The 27,226-nt window shown below is 44.0% G+C and overlaps 3 protein-coding genes and 1 long non-coding RNA gene across 14 annotated transcripts in view; 2 read left to right on the top strand and 2 right to left on the bottom strand.

The window, feature by feature from the left end:
* LOC6733703 (pneumococcal serine-rich repeat protein) overlaps positions 1-27,226 on the top strand; it is a 68,797-nt gene that overhangs the window by 26,273 nt on the left and 15,298 nt on the right. For 2 of the 11 annotated variants that reach the window (XR_005543600.1, XR_005543596.2), the window contains exons 1-2: positions 2,237-2,511; positions 2,756-3,250. The exons of 5 other annotated variants lie outside the window; for them this stretch is intronic. The gene's annotated coding sequence lies outside the window, so the exon portion shown is untranslated. Of the gene's footprint in view, positions 1-2,236; positions 2,512-2,755; positions 3,251-27,226 lie in introns of those variants that run through there. 4 more of the 11 variants (XR_005543599.1, XR_005543598.2, XR_005543597.2 and 1 more) reach the window with 4 other exon arrangements.
* On the top strand, positions 140-504 carry LOC6733702. Its single transcript, XM_002080713.3, has 2 exons — positions 140-236; positions 291-504. The coding sequence occupies exons 1-2, from the start codon at positions 183-185 to the stop codon at positions 420-422; spliced, it is 186 nt and encodes a 61-aa protein (XP_002080749.1). The 5' UTR covers positions 140-182; the 3' UTR covers positions 423-504.
* LOC27206156 (odorant receptor 45a) lies at positions 7,268-8,470 on the bottom strand. The gene is made up of 2 exons (XM_039291874.1): positions 7,376-8,470; positions 7,268-7,321 (listed from the first exon to the last, which is right to left on the bottom strand). The coding sequence occupies exons 1-2, from the start codon at positions 8,465-8,467 to the stop codon at positions 7,268-7,270; spliced, it is 1,146 nt and encodes a 381-aa protein (XP_039147808.1). The 5' UTR covers positions 8,468-8,470.
* Positions 16,676-17,889, bottom strand: LOC123327161. The gene is made up of 3 exons (XR_006541683.1): positions 17,760-17,889; positions 17,383-17,697; positions 16,676-17,303 (listed from the first exon to the last, which is right to left on the bottom strand). It is a non-coding gene; the product is annotated as an uncharacterized LOC123327161 (long non-coding RNA).

The raw sequence follows: 27,226 nt of genomic DNA, 5'->3' as shown, positions 1-27,226 counted from the left end.
ATAAATCTGATTCGAGCGGGTCAAATAATACAGAATTACATCATTGACATACAAACTGATTTTGCCATTTTTTTCAACGCGATGCTTAATTGCACTGGATTATAATCTCCTGGGAACCGCAGTTGGGTTGTTGGGCTATAAAAGACCACATGTGTTGTTAGTTTACTAGTTTCAAATTCAACATGAAGCAGTTCGCATTGTTCAGCATCTTCCTTCTAATTCTGGCTGTGGGTTTGGTAAGAGTTGAAGGGTTTTCAATCATCCACTTGGCCTAACCAGAGGTTTTCCAGGCACAAATGCCGCTGCAGGTGGCCGCCCAGGGCCAAAATGGACAACCGCAGGGACAGCCGCCAAGACCGCCAAATGGCAATGGCAACGGCAACCAGCAGAGTGGACAAGGACAAAACGGGCAAAACAACTAGAACTAGGATGTTGCTGGGGGGACACACCTCCTGGCCACTTTCCCAGTTACTTAAATAAACACTTTCCTCAGCAAACTAAAAACTTCGTTTCTTGAACCCCTTAAGCTTACAAAGGCAAGCTCGATATTAATGGTCAAAGGGAAAAGAGAAATTTAAGTGTAGAATTTTAAAGCATATTGAAATCGAAGGGAAAACAACATGTCTAAATAGATTTGCCGTCTTAAAGGCTCGGAAAACTTCCCGTATCAGTCGAAAATATAGGCCCGCGTTTCTGTTTATGTGACTAAAAAATGTGGTATGTCTTAAACAAGTTCTTACAGCCATATTGTTTTACAATTGTTATACACTTTTTGCATATTCATTCTCCTCCTGGCTTTGTGTATATTCTCACTGCGTCTGGGCCAAGCCGAGTTGGCAAACTTTATTAATAAAGTGCACAAATTATGAGCATGAAACTCACGCCCCGCGCACATGGCCGTAGGTCCATTCCGGCTGATGAGCCAGGAAAGGGGTTACAAAGGCGTTTCAATGCCGGGCTGTTCGGAGCGATGGAAACCTACAAAGCGCAACTTCTTCAGCGACTTGTGTTCGACATTCTGTGAAAATGCAAATGCTTATTACTCGTAGCAAAGGAGCTGCGCCGCCAGGCAGTGCATAATTGCATTATGGCTGCCGGAGTCTGGATGCAGCTAACCCTCTGCTCAAAGTCGCCGGAGTATCCATCCCCCTAACATCCCTTGCAATCCCCGGAAAAACACCTTCTAAGCCGCTCTACTTCAGCAACTGCAATGCAGCCATGTGTGAATGCACCTCGGAGACTAACCGAAAAAGTTATGCTATCGCTATCAGTCAAAAAGGATACATACTATATGTACATATATGTACATATGTATGTATGTATGTGGAGTCTCCCAGGGCAGGGAAGCACTGCAAATGGCCATTATTATCCCTTATGTTACATTAAACTAAATTCTCCTAGTCCTCTTGTTAATTATGATTAGTAGCAACAAATGAAATTTAAATTTTAGCCCTAGAAGTAGTGTTACAAATGTCATAAAATAGAAAATATGTTTTAGAATATTACAATACTTAAGGTAGGACTCCATAAACTAGGATTTAGTGCTTAAATCAGTGTATTTTGTTAATAGCAAATTGCTAATGCATGCAAATTTGATCTGATAAAATTCAATCTGTTGTTTTGTAAGCTGGATGATTTGCATAATCATCCTAAATGTAAATCAAATGTTAAGTTTTTTTGCTGTGTGCCAAAAAACGCAGCCGTCCCAAATCAGCAAAGCAAAGCAATGCGAAGCGAAGCGCATTCCCTTTGTTCGATGGCAAAGTAATACATATCTCGTCATATATAATTTCCGCTGCGAAGGATATCCAATGTTCGGGAACGAGGACGCACCTCATCATCGTCATCGGGACGGAAGCTTCCTTGGGAATCGGCGGCGCGGCGGAGCAGGAGACCCACTCGTTGGGCGTAGGCGAGCAAAACAAACGCAGCTTTCACTCGAAGCTCCAAGTCTCAATGCCAGCAAAAGCAACACGTGACGCCACAGGACGAGTGAGTTGCGCTCGAAATTGAGATTTTCGAGGGCCAGGAGCAGCAAGGATGCTGCGGCTCCAACATGTTGCTTCCCGAGCCCAGGACACGACCGCGAACACGGCCCGAACCACGAACCTCGAGGCACGACGCACGCCGCACGAGTCACGAAGCTGCGACGCGAGTCCTGCGTGCCGAGCCGAAGGACGAGCTTGCCGAGCAGTGCGATGGCCGAGCGATGCGAGCCACGAGCTGATAAAGCCGCAGCTTCTCTGCTGGTCTACAGGCTAGCCACTCGGTCAGTTGAACATTTTCCATGCTGTGATCAAGTTGTCTTTTCCTTTGAGCGCCGAGCGCTGTGCACGCCTGGGACTTGGAACGTTTCGAAATCGGGCTGACAGTCATTTAGAAAGTATTCGAGAAAATATTCGAAAGTTAAAGCGCTAAATATATGTTTAGAATTCCCGACTTAAGCCACCAGTTTAGTGTGTGTACTCTCGAGCAGCAAGTGCGTGAATCGGTGGCGGCCAAGTGCAAATGGTTAGCGGATTGTCGTGGCGAAATAGGCGTGGCAGCTTGGTGGGTGCGGCTGTCCTCAGCAAGTGCAACATGCACTTGTTGTTCTGCTCCCCCGCAGTTGTTGCAACATGAGCAACATTCACGGCTGGCTGCCACTTTCGCACGATAATTGGTTTTCGATTGCTTGCCCTCGGCTGGCTGCCAAAATAGTTGATGGTGGTCTAGTATCGAGTTTCGAACTTAAGTGCTCATGGTTTTATTGCAGCAAACAAACCAAATATACAAGACACAAAAATGTTGAAACGACGGACTGACTTACATGCATTTTATTAGTAAATAACAAATACAACCGAATAAAACCAAAACAAAAAACCCAATATCATTACAACCGAAAACACCAACGGAAAAAAACAGCCGCAAACATTTTTGTAAAACAAATGATTAAAAAGGTTTCGCCAGCAAAGAAAAACAAGCAAAAACCAACAAGCGCGTGGAAATCGAATGCTGAAAATCGCCCATAAAACGCATAAATAAATAAACTATGCTCAAGCGAAATTAATTAAAAAAGAATGGAAAATCAAATCAGGCAAGATAATTAAAACAGTAAGCGCGCACACGGCAAATAAGGCAACGGCAATATCCTGCCGCAAAAATTGAAAATATCCTGTAAGACGGCTGGGAAAAAGGACGAGCCCCACGAACAGAAAGGAAAATGAGGTCGACGAAGGCGAACCCAAAGGCCGGAGTGGATCCCAAAATTGTAATGTACACAAGAAAAACAAAACCGATTTGCAAAATAATTGAATTCGCATCATAAAGTACACTTTTTCAAATCCACATCCAATAAGCACAGTACACACAATAAATATATATGTACACAAAAGAAAACACGAGCTCATGCGACATTGCAACAAGAAAATGGCAGACTCATCCGAGCGGATTCTCAGTGCCGAAGAAAAGTCATTTTTCAAACATTTCCCGCCCATTGCTCTGCGATTTTCTTGTCGCGCGTCGCCTCTAAACAATTTCACATTCACAATGGCATTTGCAATTTCCATGTCATCAGCATTCGCCTTCACTCCGAAAAATCGCCCCTTAACTACCCGTCTAAATGTTGTATAATCACAATACCATTTTTATCTGTGCATCTCAGCCTCTCTAGTTGCCAGGATTCACCCAAATGAGTCGAGTCAAGAGACCCCCTTGAAAATTTGCTCGTTATAAAGTGCTTAAAAAATTTTGTAGGGGCTAGAAACCCATTTTAAGCCTATTGATTTAGCCTCATTTGATTGCGTATCGAGATGGTTTTTCGCATTGGTAATATTTAATTGCTGTGATTTAGACGCCAAGGGCTCATGTCTAATGAATTATAATTTAATTATGCATAAGGTAATTGCAATTTGGGCGGGTTCATTAATTATTGTATTTTGTTGCGAATGACGGATAATGATAGCCATGCTGATTATTTAATGGCATTCCAGGAAGACGACGAAAAACATTTTCGGTTTTTAATTACCATTTGCAACGCTCTCTGCTCCTCCTGAAATTTCAATTTTGATATGCTTTTAAGTGCAGAACGTTCTTTCGAGAGTGCAAATATGTTGATTGATTTCTGGACAGAATTTTCCATTTCCAAACATGTGAAAAATTTGTGTTTAACCAATCGTTTTCATGTGTGCTTGCAAATATTTATGTGTTTGTTAAATTTTTTACTCTCTTCTTGCAATTTTATTTATTTTATTTGAATTACATTTAAAATTAAAACATATAGTCGTCTGAATCAATGTCCGTAACATTAAAAAACGAATTATGGTTCTGAATGATTCATTCGACGTATAATTTTAACAACTAATTAGCCTTTTATGTTTCTATGCCATATAAGTAATCATTTTAGATTAGAGTTCACGATTTCTGGTCGAGTTCAACATTAATATTTTATCTCGCCAAAATATTATGACCATTATTCGCTTGAACCCGCTTGCACTCGTTGAAAGTTTGTTATACATTTATGTTTTATTTTAATTTTGCTGCTGAAAATCCCATCGAAATTCCGGCAAATAAAGTCGAATCCTCTGCCCGCACATAAGTGCGCCATATAATTTGCATAAGTGCTTGTCATGCATGTGGCATCCACAGCCACATCCTCGCAAGGGAGCCGCTGCAAGCCAAATGTTCAAATGGGTCACACAAAGTCCCATAAAAGTGGGTTAGGGACGGGTGGACGTAAATCAAAGTTTCCAAACTGAGCTGAGGAGACGAAAATAGCGAGTGAGAGAAGCGATTGGGAAGTGGGAGACTCGTCTCGTCTCGAGGGGAAAACAAGTCGATTTGGACAATGTCCAAATCTGTGGCAATTATGTGGGTAAAAACAGTCAATAAAACATTGCTGCTGTTTGCCCCAACTCAGCCCAGCTCGATTGCCGCATTGGTGGCATTTGAAATTAAATTTAACCAAATAAACAAGAAATTAGGGGGCGTGTTTTAATTAGCCAAATCCCCGTTTAGTCCCGGAGTTGGAGTGCCATCGCCTCCTGCCCTCGTTTGGCTTTTGGCGCAATTCGTTGTTAGTTCCAGTCACGTTTCATTGTTTACTCGCTGTATGTGTGCCGCCAGCCCGTATTAATTAATGCATAGAAATGTGTATTTAAGCATATTTTAAATATTAATTAATGTAATTTCTATTAAAACCGGCTATCTCCCCGCCAGCCCTTCGCCGACCCCTCGCCGTTGAAAAAACCTTTCAACAAGCCGCACAATTTTAATTAGAAAAGTTTCATCAAGGCCCTGGCACAGCCGCCTTGTATGCTTAACCGAAAAATATGTTATACATTATACATATATATACAGATGGAAATATAGCTTTGGCAAACACAAGCCCGATTAAAGTGGGACATTTTTTGTGCTTCCTATTTTCCGGTGGCCAAAGAGGTGGAATTACCGTGAAAACGGCTAGGTTTTTCCATTTAATTTCAATTAGCATTTGTGTTCGAAAATTTGAATTTCCACTTTGGGTGAATTGAATAAGTGTTTGTTTGGCCACTTTTCTGCTTTGCGAACTTGAGTTAAGCTTTAAAATACTGATAGTTTCTCACTTTTTCGTTTTTTTCGCCTTTTAGGGAATTCATTTTGAAATTGGAAAATCAATTTTGTTGTAAAACTTTGGGTTAGATTTTTTATTTGGTTAAATGCAAACCATAAGACCTGGGGTAATGCTTGCGGCAAACTGCCAGCTGGCCACCATTTTTTTACAAAGATAAAACTGCATTAGGACATTTAAGTTTGCATTGCCACTGGAATTTGTAGTTTGCATATCAATTTACTTTGCATAAACGTTTGCTCACTGCGCGACAGCTTTAAGGACCTTTTTGTTCGATTATTAACCATTCGCCCCGTGGCACTGCCCACACAATACACCGCAACAACTGCAAAATACAAAAAAAAGCAGTGCAGCGAAAGTGCTGCCAGCACTTTTATCTCTGCCCCACCGCCCACAGCCGCCTGCCACGCCCACTTTTGCTGCTGCCACTGATGCTGATGGAATTATTGTGTGCTCAACGAACCGCAAACAAAATCTGTGCTCGCTCCTGTTCGTTTTTGTTCACATTTTTAATACACATAAAATGGTGATTTTTTTCACCACTATTTTCAGCTTGTGGCTCTTGGCCATCCGCTCTTATCTTGGCCACAATTTGCTGTAAAGTTATACCGCCCAGCTAGCTGGCTAGCTGTGGCAGGTTAATGCTCGAATTTTGTTGGCTGTTTGGGCCGCAGGTGCGTAATAGCCAGGAGCGATTCGCGCTTATTAATCGCTGCTCATTTGTTTTTTCGGAGTCGAGCCAAAGATGCTGACCAACGCAGACCAATAAATCAAATGTCAGAGACAAAAATTAATTATGCCCGCAATAGCGGTGTCGTAATTTGTTACATAATCCGAGGTGCCTGGCTTCCACGCCCGCACAATTTGTCACAGCTTTTTTGGTAACTCGGTGTGGCACGGAGTCCGGAGTACTGCGTCCATTTTGCATGTGCAAAATACCGAGTTGCAAAATTTAATAAAACAAATTCCATGCAAGCGACTTAGCCTCCGACTGAATTCGAATCACGGCAGCAGCAGCAAGCCAGAAATTCCGTAGCAGGCAACATTCCGCAGGCCACGAAGGATAAGGGCACAGGGTTCTTAGAGGTCCGCATTCCACCTGATCCTGATCCCGAAGCCCCGAAACTAGCTCAAGACCTGGGCTGAGTCGGAAAAGGAGCCCGAACCCGGGGGCCATTGGCTGGCAAGCAGCATGGTGCACATAGTTCGAGTAGCTATTTTTCAGCAACTTGTTCCCCACCTGAGCGATGCTGCTTGCTGCCAGCTCCTGCTGATGTTGCATACTTTCATACTTTCATACTAACAAATTCCTACGACTCCGACTACCTGGCGTACACATCTATATATACATCATACATACAAGTACCCATATGCACATCCACACACGACTGACGCATGAGCTGGCTTTGCTAGCTGCCTTTGTGGAATGCGCTCATGAATTTCATATGCTCCTCCATGCTGCCTGCAGTGGCATCAACCTGCGGCAGGAGATCCCTTCGGGGCAGCAGAGCCCGTCGAAAACATGCTCGTCCAAATGGCAACTGATTGGAGTTGGGCTGTGAAAGTTTGGAACGTTTACCCATGAATATTTCCAAATAAATGTGCTCGACTGTTTAAGATTATTGATTGATAATGAAATTATGATGATTTTAGTTTATTAAGAGGATTTGATTTGATGGCTTAACGCTCAAAAGTCCTGAGCAATGCCAAAAATGAGCCCGCCGTTCTGATAACCTGCAAGATATAATATCTTAAGTATGCCAAACTAATTCAAAACTAGAAACTCACCCAAAGCAACAGTGGCAAGTCCACATCGAACATGAATCCAAAAATCTTGGCTGGTCGCTGCGCCCGCATGATCACCATTTGCCAGAGTCTTCTTTTCTTGGGCGTCATTTCTGGCCAATTGCACTTACCATAAACGGCGTGTGCGATTGCCAAACTCTGCTGCTTGAGATACTCGCCTCCGTAGCAATACGAACTCAGTTGGATGATGATGGCCACCAGGAAGGTGGCTCTAAATGGCACCTGGGCACTCCAGCCACTCCTGCTGAAGCGAAAGGCCAGCATGCAAAGTTGCAGGTAACTCAGCATGTATTTCACAAAGACGATCTCCCCGAAAATCGAGCTTAGTTCCTTGGCCAAATCCAGAGCTATTCTATGACGACTAACAAATTCGCCCAGGCGAGAGTCTCCTCCATCCAGATGCTTCTCTTCGAGAACCAGCTCTAGTAGTTGGAACTGAATCACCACATTGTGAGTCAGCCAGGAGAACAGGGTGTCCGTTGCAATGGCCAACCAGGCGGCAGCTGCCACGCCCAGAACGCCCCAAAAGTAGATGGGCCAATAAAAGTGGGGGTTTTGCTCGTCCAGCCAGAAGTTGAACTCCATGGGTGTGGTCGGGGTAAATACACCCGTCTCCACATATCCCCACAGGCCAAGCAACATGGGCGCTATGGCCGAGGCACAAATCACTCCGTAGGCGGCATTTCTAAAGGATCTGGCGACATACCTGTCCAGTTGGTTTTCCCTCTCGATCTTCTCCAGGTGATTGGGCGTGGCACTGGCCGCCTGGTTTAGCTCATGCAATCGGTGAATCAGCGATCCAATGCGCCTTCGTTTCGCCATCATGACCAGGAACTTGAAGGTGCTCTGAGATCCTTGCATAAACACCGCAAAGTTGTCCGTGAGGCGGGTCAGGTCGGATAGATCCTGCAGACCATAGACTACCATGGGCCAGTTGTGAGAGACCAAGGACAGGACGAGTATGCCGGCCCAGATGGGATGTTTTAGACTCAGTTGCGGATTACTGGGATCGAATCCAACTATTTCCAGAGCTCTTCTCTGGACGGCAAAGTAGCTGGCGTCCATGTTGGGCATTCAACCCGGTTCCGTTGTTGCACCAACTTTTATAGGAGCCACTGGGGGCAAAAAAAGCTAAGTGGATGCCGTTGCCGCCCCTGAAATTGTGCCTGAAATATTTATTTCATCCGTTAACAGGCTACGTGACACGGTTACCACTAGCACTGGCTGTGCTGTTTTGATTGGAAATTTCCCATTTCCATTTTTGGGGGCGTAAATATCGTATTAACAAATAAATACCCAACACGAGTGGGAGTGGTACGACACGTTGTTTACCTATTTGTTTACATTCTATTTGGTTAACTATCTATTTATTTTCACTTTAACATTTAAATGCCTGCCTGGACAATTGCATGTACTTATATGACCGCAAGGGTTATGATTATGGACAAGTTGTGATAGATATAATTTTTTTCTGTAGCCTTGACATTTGAGCCCATTTGACAAAGGGGCTAGAGCAAAGTCTCCCTCATGCCTGGCATTTTTAAATTGCTTTTAAATTTGTGTATTTTGTCCCAAAAAGTTGGCGTAAAAATTCCCTGTAAATACACCAAAATGAAATTAATTTTTGGGCTCGCCGAAAAATCCTTTTTTTTTCCTCAATTTGTTTGCCCTTTGGGAGGAAAATGTCGGGACCCATTTGGTCCGCACTTTATTCGCGAGTAATTCAATTGCGTTGGAAATCAACAAGTAAATCTGCTTTCGAAATTTATCGCCGGGACTAGACCAAATCGAGTGAAATAGCCATTTGCCAGGCCATATTATCTCCAACCGTTTTTTTCACCCGATTTGCATTTTGGGTTCTTTGCTTTTGGGTCGCCGGCTTAATGTCACCTTAACTGCTCTCAATTAATCTCGAGTGGGTGAGCGAAATAAAGACCTTTTCCTGGAATTTTAATAACCATAATTTGCATTTTCCCCACCCAACCGAAGGATATTCGTAGCTGACTTGTTCAAAGTTGCGGCTACAAAAGTTATGCAACTTTATTTAGAGCAAGCTATGCATGTTGGCCTCCGGCCAATTGTGAAAACAAAGAGTTATGGTTGGAAAACATGTTCAGTAATTAATTAAATTTACACTTGCCGGTTTTTTATTTAAGTTTCATAGAGTCTGAGTCGTCATTGCATTCGCACGTTTTCACATGTTCGCCCGTTTGCATATCAAATTGATATTTTATGCAAAATATTTACCGAAAAGCCACAAAAGCAATAATGCCAGTGGCTGTGTGCGAAAGAGAGGGTCAGGATGCGCGAAAGAGAGAGGCACAATTAGAGTGAGAAAGAAAAAAAAAAGAAAAATGGGGAAAACGGAGAAGAGCACACCTGCTGCTCGATAATTTTGACGTCGGTCCGGCTTTTGGACTCCTCAGCAATTTGCTTACCATCTGTCTCTTTCTCCTCAAACATCTCTGCCTCTCTCTCGCACACCATGTGCCCGTCTCTCTCGCTCCGCTGGGGTTTTCGTGTCTTTTGCGGCTTTGTTTATTTCATTGCCTTCATGTAAGCGAAGGTGTGTGCCTGTGTGTGTGCATGTGCGACTCCTTTGTGTGTCACCCATTTTGGAGGTTTTTTATGAGCTTGTGGCGAACCGTAAAAAAACCGTCTTCCAAATGGAGTGGCATGCCAGGCTTAACCAGCTTGCCGAGCTCTTCCCTGCCAGACCCCAGTTGCCCCCATCTCGTCTTCTTTTGTTCAGTTTAAGGAACTAGCAAAATGTTTCACATCATGTTGCTCATTTGTTGCCCTATCAGCGGGAGTTTTCAGGGGTATAGATAGGGTGTACGGAGCTGGGAGATACCAAAGAGATTACCAAAGATACCATAGGGAAAACATTTTATTTAATACGACTCTTTGATCCTTTTGCTGTTTATCATTAGGTTGTTTATTGGAACACAAGCCCCCCACAGACAAGTTAGCAAGATTGTGACTTAATAAACTTTAAGAAAAGTAAAAATTAGCTATTTAATTTATAGTTATGGTATTATCATGTTTCATTGCTTAAATCCTAAATCCTTATTTAAAATGTGTTAGTAAATCCAATTCAAGGGTATCCGGCCCTCGATTGCACTTAATGGCCATTCCTTCGACTAGGATGCGTCCTGAGTACGAGCAATTTTTCAGCCACATTACACAGCTTCTCTTGTCCGGCTGAAAATAGAGAATGTAACTAAGTTAGAAAGGGAGCGCTGGATGCAGTTAGAGAGGGACAGCTTGAGGTACATCGAGTGTGTGTTCCACATGAGCAGCGAAGGAATTGAATAAAGTTAGCATGCCGCCGCAGGGAATGAGCCACTCCCAACCTGCGTGGAAGCATGCTGTATGCTGGGATGGTGGGGCAAAAGCATCATTCAATAAAAAATTAATAGAAAAACATTCAATGAACGTGGCACAAAGGCGCCAAAGGGCCACCAGCAGATATCCCGTTCCCAATCGGTTCCTCCTCGTGTCCGTGCCCGTGCTCGACTGCAACGCTGATGAACAAGCCATCCTGTGTTCGGAAATCACAGGTAATGTGGTTTTACGAGCGCCGTGAGACAGGTGAATCCTGCCGAAACCCCTGCCCCCTGCCCCCATCCCGCTGATAAATGCAGCCCCCACTTGCTCGTGAGCCTGACAGCGTACAGGGCATACAAAGCATGCTAATAAAAACATATACTACGTCATCTACATGCTCATGGTGGTGTGGGTTTTGTAAGCGGATGTGCAACACTTTTTTGTATAGCCCGGCAGGCAGCCAACCGTTGATTATACTAAACTTGTTTACTTATGCTGCTGCTAGTACATGTGTGTGTGTGTGCTCGTGTGTGTGTGTGTGAGCTCGGAAAAGTGCAAATTTCAGCATAACCAAGCATCCTCGACGACCAAACTCGCTGTGCCTGTGTAAATTTTGGCTTAGCCACGCGGGCGTTAAGCAGCAGCAAGAGCAAAGCAAGCAGTGGTCCAGAAGGATGTTGGGAAGGGTTTTGGAAGGGGGATTGGAAGGGGTTTGGAAGGGGTTGCGAATGGGGTTACTACTACGAAAGGAAGGGCTGAAAGCTGCTGGAGAGAAGGGGATGTAGAAACGGGCGAGTGAGAAGCTGCTATTACCAAGTGCAAAGTGTGGCTCAGTGTGATGAATGACGCCAAAAAATTTGATGGTACCCGATTAACATAATGATTTGCATACGTTTAGCGTGTCCTTGCAGCACGAACATCTCACAAAGTGTCGAAGAAAGCTCCCCAAACGAAGGAAGAGTATCGTCTTGATTGATGCCCAAGTGGGTGGCGGAAGGAGGTGGGGAGTGTCAATGTTGCATTCCAAGCAGATGCAGCGCATTTCGAAAAAGGAGACGTAAAGTAGCGTGTGAAGGTCCTTAAAGTGATACGTTCTTAAAGATTTGCATATCCATTGCTGTAGCATCAGGTAAAATCTGTTAATATCTCGGAAGCATTTACAGAAGTATAACAAGTCAACTCGAGATATCTATGCGAATTTTCCAGGTTGTGAATGAAGGGGGAAAACTCATTTTTGGTTGGACTACAAATTTATAATGTGTGTACCGCAATACTTGAAAATTTGCACAAATTCCGGGGGGCAACCATGCAATTTTCGTGGTTTTCGGTTTTTAAAGTGGTTTCGCATGTTACATTTTGCACGTGAACTGGCATTACCCCTCATCCTATCATGATGCATACATGAACAGCTATGCATGCACTCTTTTCGTACAGCTCAAATTAATTTGAACGTAAAAAAGTAGACAGGGGCAAACACAAAGCTATTACCTGCGGAGGGGAAAATTGAGAGGATTGTGCAGCAAATGGCATAAATAAATAAACGAACGAAAATCGAACGTACTGCGAGAGTTGTTCAACTGCAAGAGTTGCGTCAGAAGTTCCGAAAGAGGCAACTCCAGCAGAAACTACCAAATTGAATAAGGGAAACTTCGCAGACGACTGAAGATTCGCTGGAAGTGATTGCTGTTTGCTTAAAGCCTTAGCTGCAGCGGGACAAATCCGGGGGCCCCATGGGAAGAGCTTATTAATTATAGACAAATATGTGGTAATTGACTGTAGCAAGACACACACACGCAGCCACCGAAAACTTGGATATCTATACAAGCATACGCACACGATGGAGTTCGAATCTCAGCTTGAGCTGAACGCTATCCACTGCACAATGAGCTAATTTTAAGCTAATATTTATGCAGCAATTAAAACGCTTCAGTTGCGCTGAGTTCGAGCCACGGTGACGCCCACCAGCCGGCCTCCCGTGGAGCCTCCCACTCAAAGCCCGCTGGAACTCCACCACAACATTTGCTGAGCAAACAGAGTGGAGGAACAAAGTCTCAATGCAGAAACATGAATGATAAACGAGCGCCAAACTGCAGAAGAGCACACCCGCTCAAATCATGAATAATGTTAGCTTTGCTTGCATCGTGGTGGAAATAGACGATGAGGAAGCGGTCGATGCAAGTGGTTTGACAATTGAAGATAATGTTAGATTATATGAAAATCGTTTTCCATTAAAATATAATAGTATCTTTATTAGATCCTCTGCTTGAAAGTGGTATGAAATGCACCTCTAAGTGAGCTTTTCAAGAGTCCAAGTGTTATTGCCTTGAAGGATAACTGCTAAGTTGTATGAACCGAGTGTATTGAAAAGTTGCGAGGACCTTAAGCCCCTGGAACTCATCTGTGGGATCAGCAACATCAGCTTAGTCACAACTTGAGGCCAATAAGGCGCCCTCATCCGAGCATGTGAAGTGTCAGATGTCTCTGACTTTCGCCTTTGACTTGGCCAGCACTTTTGCAACGGGCGGCGCACACTCTTACGCCCACATTCATATGGCCACTCATCTGCCTAATTGAATTCCTTAACGCTTCCCCCTGTTGTTCCGATGAAATCTCGGGGAATGTTTCCTTTTCCGTTTTGAGTGCCAGTGGCATGCCATCTCGACATCGACATCGACGAGGGCCCTGGCACCCTGCTGTTGGCCACTTTGCACGCCTGTCAGCCAAGTTAGTGGGCCTGGGCGGGGGTGTTCAGTTGGTTGGTTTGGGTACACAGGCCCACTCTTTTCTCGGCTCTGTCAAACTATGCGCCTAAGTATGTCGACGGCCATGTCGTTGCCCGCATGCCTGAATGCCAATTCTACATGTCGTTTTTAATAACTGTGTCAATCGTGTGTTCCGAGCACCACCCATCCCCACCCACCCATTCCATCCCATCGCATCCCATCTCGGCCAGGAAAGGCGGCAGCTTAGGACCACCCAAAGAGGTCACTCATCGGTGGCCATTATGACATCAAAGCGAATGTTCGAGGGCGGAGAGATCGCAATTAGTGGTTCCAGATTGGCCATATATCGACCAGTGCTCGTGCATATGCAGTGGACATTTACATTTGGATTAATTAATTGCAATGTCCGCAATTGTCAATACCCACACTAATTGGTCTAATCGACTTGCGGCGATGGTGTCCACCCCGACCCCTCTGGCCCTCGGTTCTGCTCATTAATAACAAATGTTTTGTGTGTAATAATTGACCATATGCCATGCTGCAGGATGGCGGCAGAAAATTACAGACCGAAGCTACTGGCAACTGGGTGAGATTACACCGGGGTAAACAGCTGACCAGGTTATAATTAATGGCGGAAAAATATAGTATGCGGAAAAAACAAAAGAAGAAGCTTATAATTTGCATATAAATACGATATCATTATCATTCGTTTTCTATTATAATAAGGATAAGTATCTATTAAAAAGGATACAGTGTTTTTTCCAGTGCCGGATTGCAGGGCGCCTGCAAAGAGCAGACTATCAGCTTAATTAAAATCAGATTAGATAGCCTGGCAGTTAAGCATCGTTTACCTGAGTGCATGTTTCGACCGAATCTCTAATTGATTTTAATACACTCTCTCTCTCTCTCTCCGTCTTCTTGACCAGCATCTAATTGGCCCGCCCCCGTTTGGCTGTGGCTATCTCCCAATTCATTCGCCATGTGCCAGTAGCTGGTTTGCTCCGCACTTGTGTTGGCTTAATCGCTTGTCAAACGGCTGACAGTTTGCCACCCACTCGGTAGATTTTTCCACCGCTTTCCATCGCTTTTCATGGCTTTCCACTGACCCGACGGTTGGCATGCCAAACTGTTTTTCTCATTACCATGCCTCGATTGGCGCTTGACAAGCGCGTTATTTGATGTTTTATTCAAGGCCTTTGATCATTTATGCGCTTTATCTATGAGAAACGCTGAAAAAATAAGCAACGCTGCCGGTGCTCGGTGGGCGGATGAAAAATTGCGTTGACAATGGGGCCGAAAAAATGCGGACGACCTTGATGCCGACGATTATAATGGGCGCAGCAACAAAGGCGCGCGGCACCAACAATGGCTGCATTAATCCTTAATAATGGCGGCTAATCTAGCCGAAAGAAAGTTGATTAAGCCAACCCGATTATGCGAGGCAACAAAATACAAGGGAGACGCGAAAAATCAACAACAGCTGGTGCGGACCGATGTCAGCTGCATGCCCACGTGGCGTATGCGCAATGTCATCAGCATCGTGCGGCGTTTGATGTAAGTCTGTAAGTTCTGCAGATGAACGTTGCGATGGCGTGGGGTGAGGGGCGTGGCAGTGGGCGTTGGCGTGGTGGAAAAGTGCTGGCTGGCTGGATGGTGGAAAATCCAGCCCTTGCAGGAGAGCAACACACTCAGCGTTTTTCTTTTCGAATAGTTTGGCCGGGCTAAGTGGGGGCTTAATTAACATAAGCGAGCGAACGAGCGCATTTCGCTGAAATGGGGCTTCCCCTTTCCCCCTTCCCCCCTTCATCGCTGGCCCCAACGAGCGTGTATGCTTGAAAGCTTTTACCACACACATACTGTGACACAGATCAGTAGCTGGCCTGGCCAAAAAGGAGAGGCAAAACTGTCAAAATGCGCTTGAGCTGGGCGAAAAAAAAAAAGAAAACCGAGCACATTTTCAAGTGCAAAATTGTCAAGTGCTGCAAATGCAAAAGTTGTTCGCCATTTTTTCGTCTTTCGGTTCTTTTCGACAGACATCAATATGCAACAGGGAATGCGAACAAAGCAATGTGATTAAAAAGGCAACAGAAACAAAGGGCGCAGCGCAAAAATAGTTATTTATGTGCACTCATTTGTTCACTTATATATGCACATAGAAAACGGGCACAATGTCCTTTCGGACGGGGTGTCCTTTGTAAGTGGGGCACAGTCCATTTCCTTGACCGAAACGCAACCGAAGGCTAACGCTATATATGCACTCCTTAATATTTACAGCCGCCATTGTCCAAGTGCATGAGTGTGTGTTGCTGTGGAATAAAAATAAATGCACTTGAGTGTTTGTTGTGTATCAGTGTGTGTGTGTGTGTGTGCCAGTGACGTCAGCTGATTCTTATCGAGGCACCCCAGAAAATCAATCTTCCTTCAGCCTCGATTGAGAACCGAACTTGTCTCGAGAGCAAATTTGCACAAATTTGCAACTAAAATGAGTTTCAGCCGGAGGGACGGAATGGGAACTATTCCGATTACATGCCGGAATAAGTTTACAGCATCAGGGAAGGATCAGTCTTTAAGTCCTCAAAAGAGGTCACAAAGGATAACAGATAACGATAGAGTCCCGAAAGGAAAGCTGAGCAGACAGACACAGACTGGCAGCTGGCAAAACAATTCCCCACGAATCTTTAGCACCTTGCCCGAATAATAGCTCTCCACTCATCTTCAGGTAGGATGTTGCTGGAGAGAGATGCAAAGCAGCTAAGCCGTGCCAGTGAGCCGGGATTGAAGACATGGCCGATAAAGAGGTCCAGAACTGGGAAGCCAGCTGGCAAACAATCAACTCCGTTAAGCCTTTGTTTCTTTTGTTGCATTTGTTGACAGACGAAACCGCGATATGCGCGCAGGAAATTGAGTGTGCAACATCCTGGGGCCAGTCACCCCCACCCACCCACTCACTCGTCATCATCCTCCTTTTGGGCCTCCCCTGGATTCCATCCTTCCTTCGGCTTTCATTCCGCAGAGACCACAGGCTACACGGAATTGCTTGGCCAGGTGGATTATCTCGACCTTGGCGGTTCATGTGGCAGCCAGAAAGCTGCACTGCAACCAATTTTAAGCAGATTAAATGTTTAACCCAGAATTAAATGTATTGTTCAAGGATAATACTTCTTTCTTATATACATTTTTGCTTTAAACTCTCTTTCTTGTAACTTTAATAGGACGAAAGATTAACTTATATTAATGATATGACTTCACATTCCTTATTTAAATTCAAATTAAAAATTTAGAACTTTTTCTAAATTTTCTAAAGTTTAGGAACATGATAGTTTGTGTGCAGGCAGGCAGCCGCATCATCTTCAATCAGCTGCCCACTTGGGCAGCCACTTTCGCCACACTTGATCCTTTTGTTTATGCAAATCAAAAACTGTTGCCCATGGCCCACATTTCTGCGGAATCCTTTTCCCTACCTCGGTATCCCACCTCCCACCTTCCATGCCACTTTTTCATTTGCGTTCATTGTCAGTTTCGCCTTGGCTCGCTTCCGCCTTCGCAAGTTATTTGCATCAGGCTGAGGCATTCTTTTCAGTTTCGGCTGCAGTTCCTCCGCCATTTGGGCCAGAAAGCGGTGCATTCTTCAAGGCAAGGGCCCAATTTGTTGCAGGCTCTGTGGCTCTTTGCCTGATGCAGCTGCTCAACTCGTAATGGCCACTAACTTGTCCCACAGAGTGTGTGTGGCAGTGGGGAAAGCAATTAAGTCTTTGTCTTCGCGAATTGGGCGGGACGTCCCCTTGCCCACCAAAGGCATTTTAATGTCTTGCGCGAACTTGACCAGGCCAGCGGACTCAGCTGGCAAGTCGCAGGACCTGACACGCCAGGACAATGCATCAGTCAAGTTGTTTTTAATTAACCAAGTCGAGTGGAAGGGGCAACTTTTCTACTTACTTTACTTACGAGCATTGTCTGTTTTCGCATGCAATATTTGAGCGCAAAGTCCGGACAAGCAATTTAAGTCAAACAATGCGAATTCGAGTCAGAAAGTCAGCTTCAAGTGCCAAAGCAGTCAGCAAAGTTCCTCACATCCCCGACAGCCCGTGTCGACCTGTTCTCAACTTTCCGAACTGTTTAACTCAATAAGAGCAGTGCAAATACGACTACAAGGGCATTGTACATGGCATCTTCAAACGGAAACTTTGCGTTCGCCATTGTAATCGGAGCCACGGATGAGAAACTTTTCGGCAGCCAGCGGACTGAGATGGGCTAATAAAAAATTATTTTAATATGCATAAATCGCCCCTTGAGTAGCGACTTCAAAGACGGACCTTGTGACGCCAGCCGTGGAGCTCACACATCCTGCCGTCCGGCCGTCCGTCAAGTGGGGATGCTCGTCCGTCCGCCGGAAGCTGCCGTACTGCCACTGACACGGAACTGACGGAATCTACTCGGAGGAGGAGGAGGAGGCGGAGGAGGAGGTTGAGGAGTCAAACCTTTCGCGAACCTTTGTTCCTTAGGGAAATGGATTGGCTGGGAGGGAGCGGGGCTGGATATGTCAGCTCGGGATTGACCGGGCCACATCCATTTGCGGTCATCATTGACATTCGCTTCGGCCCCAACATTTCCGACGAACGACACAAAGTTGTAGCCCTCATTTCAGCTGGCGATGACAGGCCATCTAATCGGCTCCTGAAATAGAATTCCCCAGCGCAAATCTGTCATCGGTTCGCACTGACAGCCTCCGTTTGCACTTCACCCTTCAATCCAACGGGTCCATCTCGCGGTACTGCAAAAATAGAAAATGCATTTTACCACCATTTTCCACTGCACGCAGCCCGCCAGGCATCCATTTTCCGCACCATGCTATGACACCAGCTGGTTGCGAAATTCGCAGCCCGCTGTGCAAAATTCGTACAATCGAGTGGGCCATTCAAATTGCGTATACGCCGCGTGGCGCCAGAGTTGCAGGCGACTATTTGCTCAAAATTAGCGAATTTCTTTGCGTAAGGTTGGTCGCACTAACAACTTTAATCAGAACGTAGGATTTATTGGTATTTGTATTATCATTATGATATTTTGATCTTGAAGTGATTGAGGGCTTCACAAATGCCAACTAGCTATGATTTTAAATAAATTCCTCTTAAAATCTGTGTTAGCTTCTAACACAAATATTTATTCAGCCTTTAAACTCAATTTGCAAATTGACAAGTGTGTTATTCCATTGTTCAAATGTTTGATTTGCAAAAAGCTGGGGATAAAACTTTTAAAATATAACTTTTTAATGAATCGCACGTTTATTTTCTTTATCAAACGCTTGTCGCTTTTCTAAAGTTTTTAGATTCATGTATAAATTCACGAAAACAATTTAAATGATTCTTTATATTTTCCTTTCCTTTTTTAATTACTTAAGTTAAAAGGTCAAAGATACTTTACTCACACATAAAACGTAAACCGTAACCATATTTAATTTTAATTTTCCCTCGAGAGTCGAAACGTATGATTTTTCAAACTTAATCCAGCCGAGAGCTCTTTCTCTCTTTATATATTTTTTTTCATTTACTTTACGGTGAAAAGTCTTAAGATTTCCGACACGAACACTTAAAAAACGATTCAAGGCTTCCGCCACCGGCTCCCCGGCACTCCAGTTCTCCAGCTGAATCCTGGTTGCGCTCCATCGAGGCGGCCTAAACGTGCCAGAAGTTATGCTACATGGCCTAATGTCATTTGCATATTTCGTTCGCCATTTTGCACTCAGACGCACACAAGGACAATGGCACACACGCACATGCGAGGCGGCCCCGCCCAGTTATCCTTTTTCGCTTTTTCTACGGCCAGGATTTCATTTCATTGTTAAGCACAAGCAAATATTGAAATTAGAATACAAATTAAAAAGCTTTTAATGCAAACAGGCAAAAGGTTTCGCCTTCGGTCTCCGGTCAAAGTTATCGTCTGGTTTTGGTTTCGGTTTCTGGGAAACTCTTCTTGTTTATGGCTGAAACTGCCGCGCCCTTCGAAAATCCATCCTGCAGGCCGCTGCTGTTGACTTTGGCCTTGGCGCACAAGGGGCCACAATTTTATTTCCCCCCATATATTTGTCCATTTTGATTTGCGATTTTTCGATTTCACTATAAAAACGCCGAGCACGACCGCAGCGATTTGTGTTTTGGCACTCGTAAATTGATTTCCCATAGGCTGATGCAACAAAATTTGAACAATTTGAGCTGTGTGCATAGACAGATAGGCAGTTTTATTATATTGTATTATATATTTAAGTACTTCCTTTCTATAAAAGCCACAAGCTATGTTGTAAAAATAATTCCCAGCACAGTTTATAAATTTGAAAACCAATGAACTAAGTCGAAACCCTCTTCGGTATAATTCTAATTTGGCTTACAAAAAAGGCCACTGCGAAATGCCAAAAAAAAAAATAAAAAACTGTCAGTTGTCAGTTGATGAAGCAAACCATTTGAGCCATGACCAATAGATAAAATATTATGCTTCAATTGAGCACTTCTGGATTTTTTCCGTATTTATTCGATGTCGCCACAACCAGTGCCACTGCCACTATATCCTCCCATGTCCTATATCCCATCCGACTTTGCCGTTCCTATCGCTGTTCCTTTTCCTGCGCAGCCGAGAGCAAACTGGGCCTCGACAACGACAGAATAAACAGGGGAAAGCAAACAAACAAAAAAACAATTTTACGTTTCACTTTGCACAGGACGCGGAGGGCGGTGGGTGGAGGGGGGCTAAGGATATCGGCGGGGGCGGTGGGTGGTTGGCGGTTGGAGTAGAAAACATAAAAGTATTGACCTGCTTTTGTTCACATGATGCTAAATGCGCCGCATAAGTATGTGTGCTCTGTTGGGGCGGAGTTCGTGTGTGTGTGTGTGCTCGTTGGGAGTCCAATATTTTGACAATCCTTGGTGCGACACATGGAACGGCCCTACAGCGATGGCCCCGAGTCCTGCGGGTTGTCCGCTGCAGTTATTGCAAAAAAGCCCAAGCACCAGACGCACGGAAAAGGGATGTGAGTTGGGTGGGAAAATCGGTGGATGGCTGGTGGAAAACTGGTGGGAATGTGCAGCAGCTGGTCGGCGATAACAGTCTAGTTCTTGCTGTATCTATAGGCCTGCAGCAGATCCTTTGCGGGAGCATCCATCCTCGAACCCTTTGTATAATTACCGCAACATAAATAATCCATCAGCGCGGCCATGTGCGCCGGATAATGGATTGCGTTTCGAATTTTTTGCCGTTCGCTTTCGCTTTCTTTATCATTGCACGCAGTTGCATAATTGAATATTAATTATTCACAAATTGTTAAATTGCCAATTCTGGCTTAATGAGGCACGCAAATGTTTGCATTCCTTCCCCACGGGGCAATAAATCAAGTGGATGGAAATGCCCCTACCCTCTGCATCCTATATACACACATATATTTACATATATATGTATGCCTTGAGCAGAAGTGCTCCTTTGGCCAGGAATGGCTTTGGAAATCTCTCGTTGGAAAGAAAAAGTGCAGCTAGTTGATTGATTAATACAATAATGCGCTGATAGACCGATAGGCTGCATTCACTCCGATGCCTTTTTCCTTTTCCTTGGCAAGTGAACACACAGCAGGCAGCAAGGGCAAACAAAATGAGATGAATATCCATTTCGCAGATTGCCTTCGAATAAAGGCGGGGGATGGGGTGGAGCTCACCTTTGATGATTAGAGTAATGCACTATGGGAATAGATATATTGCTGCTGGCGCTGCTGCAAGTGCGGCAAGTTGGCGTGTCCATAAACTGCATCGAATATTAGCGGAAAAAGTCAATTCCGAGTGGCGCTTTTCAGTTTTCCATTGCCAGGCGACAGAAAATGAAAAATAAAATGAAATGTTAAGGCCGCGAGAGGCTGCCAATGTGTCCCAAGAAGCTGAAAAAGTTGCAACAAAAAAGTAACAGTAAGCCCACCTAGTCAAGCCGACTGTTGAACACTCTGCCAGTTATTTTCAAGGATGTTGTGTGATAAATCTATAAAAAATATTTCTTATTATTTTTTACATTTATATAACCGTTTTTAATATAGTTTAGTTTCTTTGAATAGTCTATTCACAATACAAAGTAAAACTTTGCTCTTACAAAGGCATACTTTTTATGAGAATCATCTGACCGGAAATGGTGTTACCCTCCGGTAAGAAACAAAAAGGAAGTGAAGGACACGTCTTTAATTTAGCCGAGCTCTTCGGCGGAAGTTCGCTGGTAGAACGTCGATTTCAATAACCATAACCGTGAACGAGAGACTGCGAAAGAGACAAGCAGCGAGATGTGCCAGCGGAATTGATGCAAATGAAAAATGTCAACTATTTGCGAAATATGAACAGCGAGTGTACGACACAAGGATATTGAAAGGAGGTGAAAGGGCGGCATATAGGATGGCAGACAAACCGCGTTTATGCTATGAGATTCACGAATTCGGACGAGCATGAATTTCGCTAATTGAAATGACAGATGGTCAGGAGCAGGTCACTATAACCTGTGCTAACTATGCTCATATCATGTCATTAGTCACTAGTTTTTTAATATTTTAGAGGCACAAAGTACAATTATTTGACATTGTCAAGAAAACATATCGCCAAACCTACAATTTGACACTTTTAGGCTAAATTCATATTCAACGTTCTCGTGTAAACGAGTGCGCGATGTGGCGTGTTTGCACACAAGGAATTCATTTCGTGAAATGCGCATCGCATAAACATGGGCACAGGCACATCCTGTGTGTAGTACATTTGTGCGTTCGCACGATCCCATGTTTATTTATTCATTGCAAGTAATAAGCCAGCTCCCCTCACCAACAGAGCTCCACACAGCTGTCCTAGACATCCGAGCGTAATGTAATATTTTTACAAATTTATATTCATTCCATTTGGCGATGTGAATTTTTAAAACAAACTTTGAACACATCCCCGGCGAAGTGGACTCATGTCACACATGAGCTACATTCGGATTGTTTGTTGGCGAAGGGCGCACTGCGGAAAGGGGCGCTTGAAAGGAGGGGCGTGGCAGGGCTTCAGGTGGCCAGCAGCACTTGTAATTACGCAAAGAGCATAAGCAATTTGCAGTCTGACCGAGCTCTGGAAACCTGAATGCCGGGAGCAGGCGGATAAGCCCTTAAGCTGCTTGGTTTTTGGCCAGCTACCATTAACCGAGTTGGTTACATGTGCGCACGCATTCCAAATTAAAATGCAGAAAGCTTTGGGAAATTTGAATTGTTATTGCACATAAGTAAGATAATATTTAAAAGATACATAGCAGTCCATTACAGTGCAAATAAAGTGCAACGTAGATTTGTTTTCAAAGGGAAAACTGTTTTTATAACTCATAATGTCGCTCGCTTCTATTAAGTATATTTTCATTACGAAGCCTGTTAATTACATTTTAATTGGACTGAGAAATCGGAAATCTTTTTAATTTGCTAAACCAATTAAGTTTAAGTGTTGCCTGTCACTGCAAAAATAAATATACTGTAAACTATCTTTGTTTTAAGTCCCCAGTAAGAAACGCACTTTAAGCTGCTTATCAATCAATCAGTCGGATTAAATGTTGTTATTTGTTGCGTGTTAAGGACACGTTGTGGCAGAAGTTGTATTAAAGTTGTGGCACAAAGTCAGTTGTGGAACATAGAGCAGCTATCTCACTGCTCTTGCATAAATTTCCACCGTGTGCGGATGGTTAAGCATACGCACTGTGTTCCCAAGCGTGATAAGGACGGGCGACAGGCTTTTGTATTCATAAATTAGCATGAGAAACATGGAAAGTGCAGAAACAGCAGGGAAACAGGGTCGGCCACACACACACAGACACAGAAACTGTGTGTTGGCTTCGCTATTTTGCATTTGCACTGACGTCAGAACGAAAGAATAATAATTGCAACAATATTTCATTTCCCACTTGTCGATGGGCGGCTGCCTCTCACTCGATGGCATCAATTTGCATTTTGCCAAAGCGCTGCAAACTGTCTCCGTGTTAATTACATGCAATTATTGTTTATGGCCGCAAATGAAAATGGAGTAATTAATTTGCTCGGCCAACAGGTGACCGAGTTTTGTGGCAGGTGTCGAATGGGCAGAATGGGCGGTATGGTCAGCCTTTGATTGGAACACCGCAAGCATATATCCCAGTTCTTTTTTTCCCTACAAAGTAATCATTACCGTGGGGAAGCAAACAAGCCTTGGCCCCTACAACGCTTTCTGCTCCCAGCCGTAAATTGAATGTAAACAGCTCCTTTTGGTATGACCCTACCCCTCTCGCACAGAGGAATTCATGAATTTTCAAATTTTCCAACCTGCAACAGACGTAAACGAGTTACCGGCCCAGCAGGATGGATGTTGGATCCTGAATGCTGCACGCTGGATGGCTTGTTTCCCCCAGCAAACTTGGCTTCCCCGGACAATGTGGCAGGGCCCATTAATATGATGCAGCAATGCACTGGACACGAGCACTGGACTCCTCCACACACTCGGACAGAGGACACAGATTGACAACTGTGCTAATTCCGCACTCAAATGTAATTTGAGCTCAATTACATTTCCAACTTGACGCCGAGATTGGATGGATGTGGGATGTGAGAGCACATGTGGTTCTGCGGTGGTGTGATGATGTTGGGGGATTAGATTTATATTACCAATTCTAATTTATTTCCCACTTAACTGTTGCCAATTTTAATGGAAATGACTGACTAACTGACGACTGACTGCTGGCGCTTCTCTGCGTATGACATGCAATGCGAAACTCGTTATACCGACACACCACTCTTGCCACTCCACTCGAGCAGCCGTTGACCCAAAGTGCAGCTGGCCTTTTCGGGATCTCTGGTCAACTTTTGCAAATGGCCAACGCTTTCGATTGCGGACATCCTGCTGCCTTTTGTCCGACTATTAATGGATCGGATTTGGAGCCATGAAAGGGGCCAAGTTGATGAGTGCACATCTCGATTTGGCATCTTCCTTGGCCCATTTGAGTATCCCATTGAGCACGTTTAAAGCCGATCAAGTTTCGAGTTCATAAACACTTATTTTTCTGTGGCCAAACAATTGCCGCTCCCAAGAACGCAGCACACTTTGAAATTAAAATTAGAAGACTTTAGCATGACTTTTCCAGTTACGGGTGTTGAAATTGGAAAATATATGAGCCTTTTCGCATAAAATTCAATTAAAATCAATTCACTTCGTTAAAATATTCGTTTGTCCAATCGAGTGGAAACTAAAATACTATAAATGCTTTTCCCTCTCGATGACTGCATGCCAAATGCTATGTATTATATTTTTGCTGGCCCTGGGACAATATTGACTTTCCATTTTCCACAATAATTTCTTGTCATGCCCACGCACACACATTTACTTTTGCTTTAGCTGTGCTAATCTCTCAATGGGAAAAATAAAGCAGACGATATCCTTGAATTGTAATCAGCTTACACGAGCATTGCAAAAATGCTCGAATGGAGAGCAGGACAAATAGCTTGAAGCTCTATCAGAAATGCACAAAAAATAATACGTATACGCCATGTGCTACAGCATCCGCCCATTCAAATGTTGCCCCTTGTAGTTTGATTGGATTGATATGGGGTGTAGTCGACGCATACAAAACGTGCGCAAGCGGTGAAGTTATTTCCTATTCATAATTTCACTGCGACTCCAAGTCGACCATCAGTACATCCGCTTCTAAGTGCACTGAAAAAATATTAAGAGTTATTCATAAAATATGCACAATAGTCATATTTAAGCAGGGGCACATTTTTTATTAAATATAATTTCATTTTAGTTACCATAACTCAGTCTTTTACTGTATGAATCAGCTTGAATCAGTTTTACTTTGTTTCAGTATTATGAACTTAAAGATACTTCTCTGCCTTGTGAGAAAGATATTTTCTTCAGTGCATTTAGTTCAGAATGGACACTATCGGTCTGCTTTTTGTTACTTTTGCTGTAGATTCGTGAGATTTATGCGATTTAGTTCGGTGCCATTTCTATGCAACTGTCGTTGACAAACTGCAAGCTCGCGAAGAGGGAGTCCAGGTGGGATGAGGTGGGTTGAGATGGAGTGAGCTGGGCTGAATGGAGATTGGAGTTGGTGGACAGGTGTGCGGTTGGGGGCAGCAACAAATGAACATGCCCGTATGATGGAGCACCTGAACGGCAGCGACGACACTTGAAATTGTTTTGCGTGCTGTTCCGACCAGAGACATTCGTCAAAAGCGGGGGAACACATCTTCTGGAGACATTCATCACGTCATTCGTGTCAAGCATCAGTGTCAGCGTTTAGAATGCGCTTCCTCTAAGTGCGTGTTGCTGGTTGTGTGCTCCTCCTCCTCCTGCCCCTGCTCCTGCTCCTCCGCCTGCCTCTATTCGCGTTTTTTGCCGATCCACACTCGCATCCATAACCCAGCTGGGAAATGATGTTGAGAGCTGTTGCGAAAATTCCCAGCCCAAATGCCAAAATAAGATTAATTAGCCGGGGAGCTGTTTAGACGCCAGCAGCTGGCAAAGGCGAAAGGAAAGCGCGGAAAATGCGGAAAGCGCGGAAAGCGTGGAAACGAGAGGCAGCAACAAAGGCCAGAGCAAACACCTGAGATTTCCGTTTCCGTTGGGAAACGTCCTCTGCTTCGCTTCTGTTTGCCTTTGTTTCTGGCTCTGCGTTTTCCTTTGTTTCTATGTACATGTACATGTGCCTCTGCCGCTGTCGTTCTGTTTCCTGTTGCCATGCCAATATCCGTCCTCCAGTTCTGTCGTTATTCCGCTGGCCTAATTTATTTATGTTTGTCAAATTACACAACATAAACGAATCAATATGGTCCAAGGAACAAACCCAGATCACGTTCACAGGTTTTTCCCACCCACTGCGGTCGTAGCCTTCAAAATTTTCCAATTTCAACTGCAGCAGCAGCTGCTTTCTGAGCTGCATCTGAGTTATTGCGAAAAATTGTGCAGCACTGGTGGGGGCATGCGTTCTGATTATGGTAAGAAATAATGCCGCGCACATGGAGAAATTGCTTTGATTTGAGCCATTATGAATTTTATTTCAAGCAAAACTGAATTCAGCTAAAGATTTCGTAACATTATAGCTAGGCCTTGTAGGTATAGGTATAATTAAGCTGTTAACCAACACTTACTTTAGTTGATTTATATCCGTTCAACAACACCATTCAATGATTGCTGATTTTAAAATGTGCTTTAAAAATCTCAATCTGAAAAATATAAAATATAAAGGCATTTTACCATTTAATTCAGCTTTAGTTCTGTATAAATGCAAATGGTATTTGGTATTATTACAAGCCAATAAGGAATCCTTGTTGACGTTTAGCCTTTCTGGAATGTGCCCGTTCATCTTGGGTTAGAACCAAATGGGATAACAATAGATTTCTGTCCGTGCATCGTTCGTTTCTATAAACATTACGTCTCCTCCGATGCTGGCAGCATAAATCAATTAATTTCCCCTGTCACGTTACATTGTACGCTGCACAAACAACGAGAAAGTTTTTCAGGCGACAAGAGCTGCCGCATAAGAGTGCCACAAATCGAACTTGGATACGTGGCAGGCATACGTCCCCATGTATTTATGTGTATTCTGTGTATTTCTGTACATATTTGTATATTTTTGGCCATGACAGCCATTTGTTTGCGTTTTGTTATTTATGCGCTGTCATTTAATGAAGTCCTACGACCTGCCCGACTTTCAATATTGCGCACTTGGAGCCATCGTGTGGATTATCTACTTTGGCAAATCCTGTTTGACTGAATTTATAATACATTTG

This window comes from Drosophila simulans, chromosome 2R (assembly GCF_016746395.2).
Source record: "Drosophila simulans strain w501 chromosome 2R, Prin_Dsim_3.1, whole genome shotgun sequence".
Lineage (NCBI taxonomy): Eukaryota > Metazoa > Arthropoda > Insecta > Diptera > Drosophilidae > Drosophila > Drosophila simulans.
Note: the sequence above shows the minus strand (reverse complement) of the source record. Positions and strands in the feature narration are given on the sequence as shown.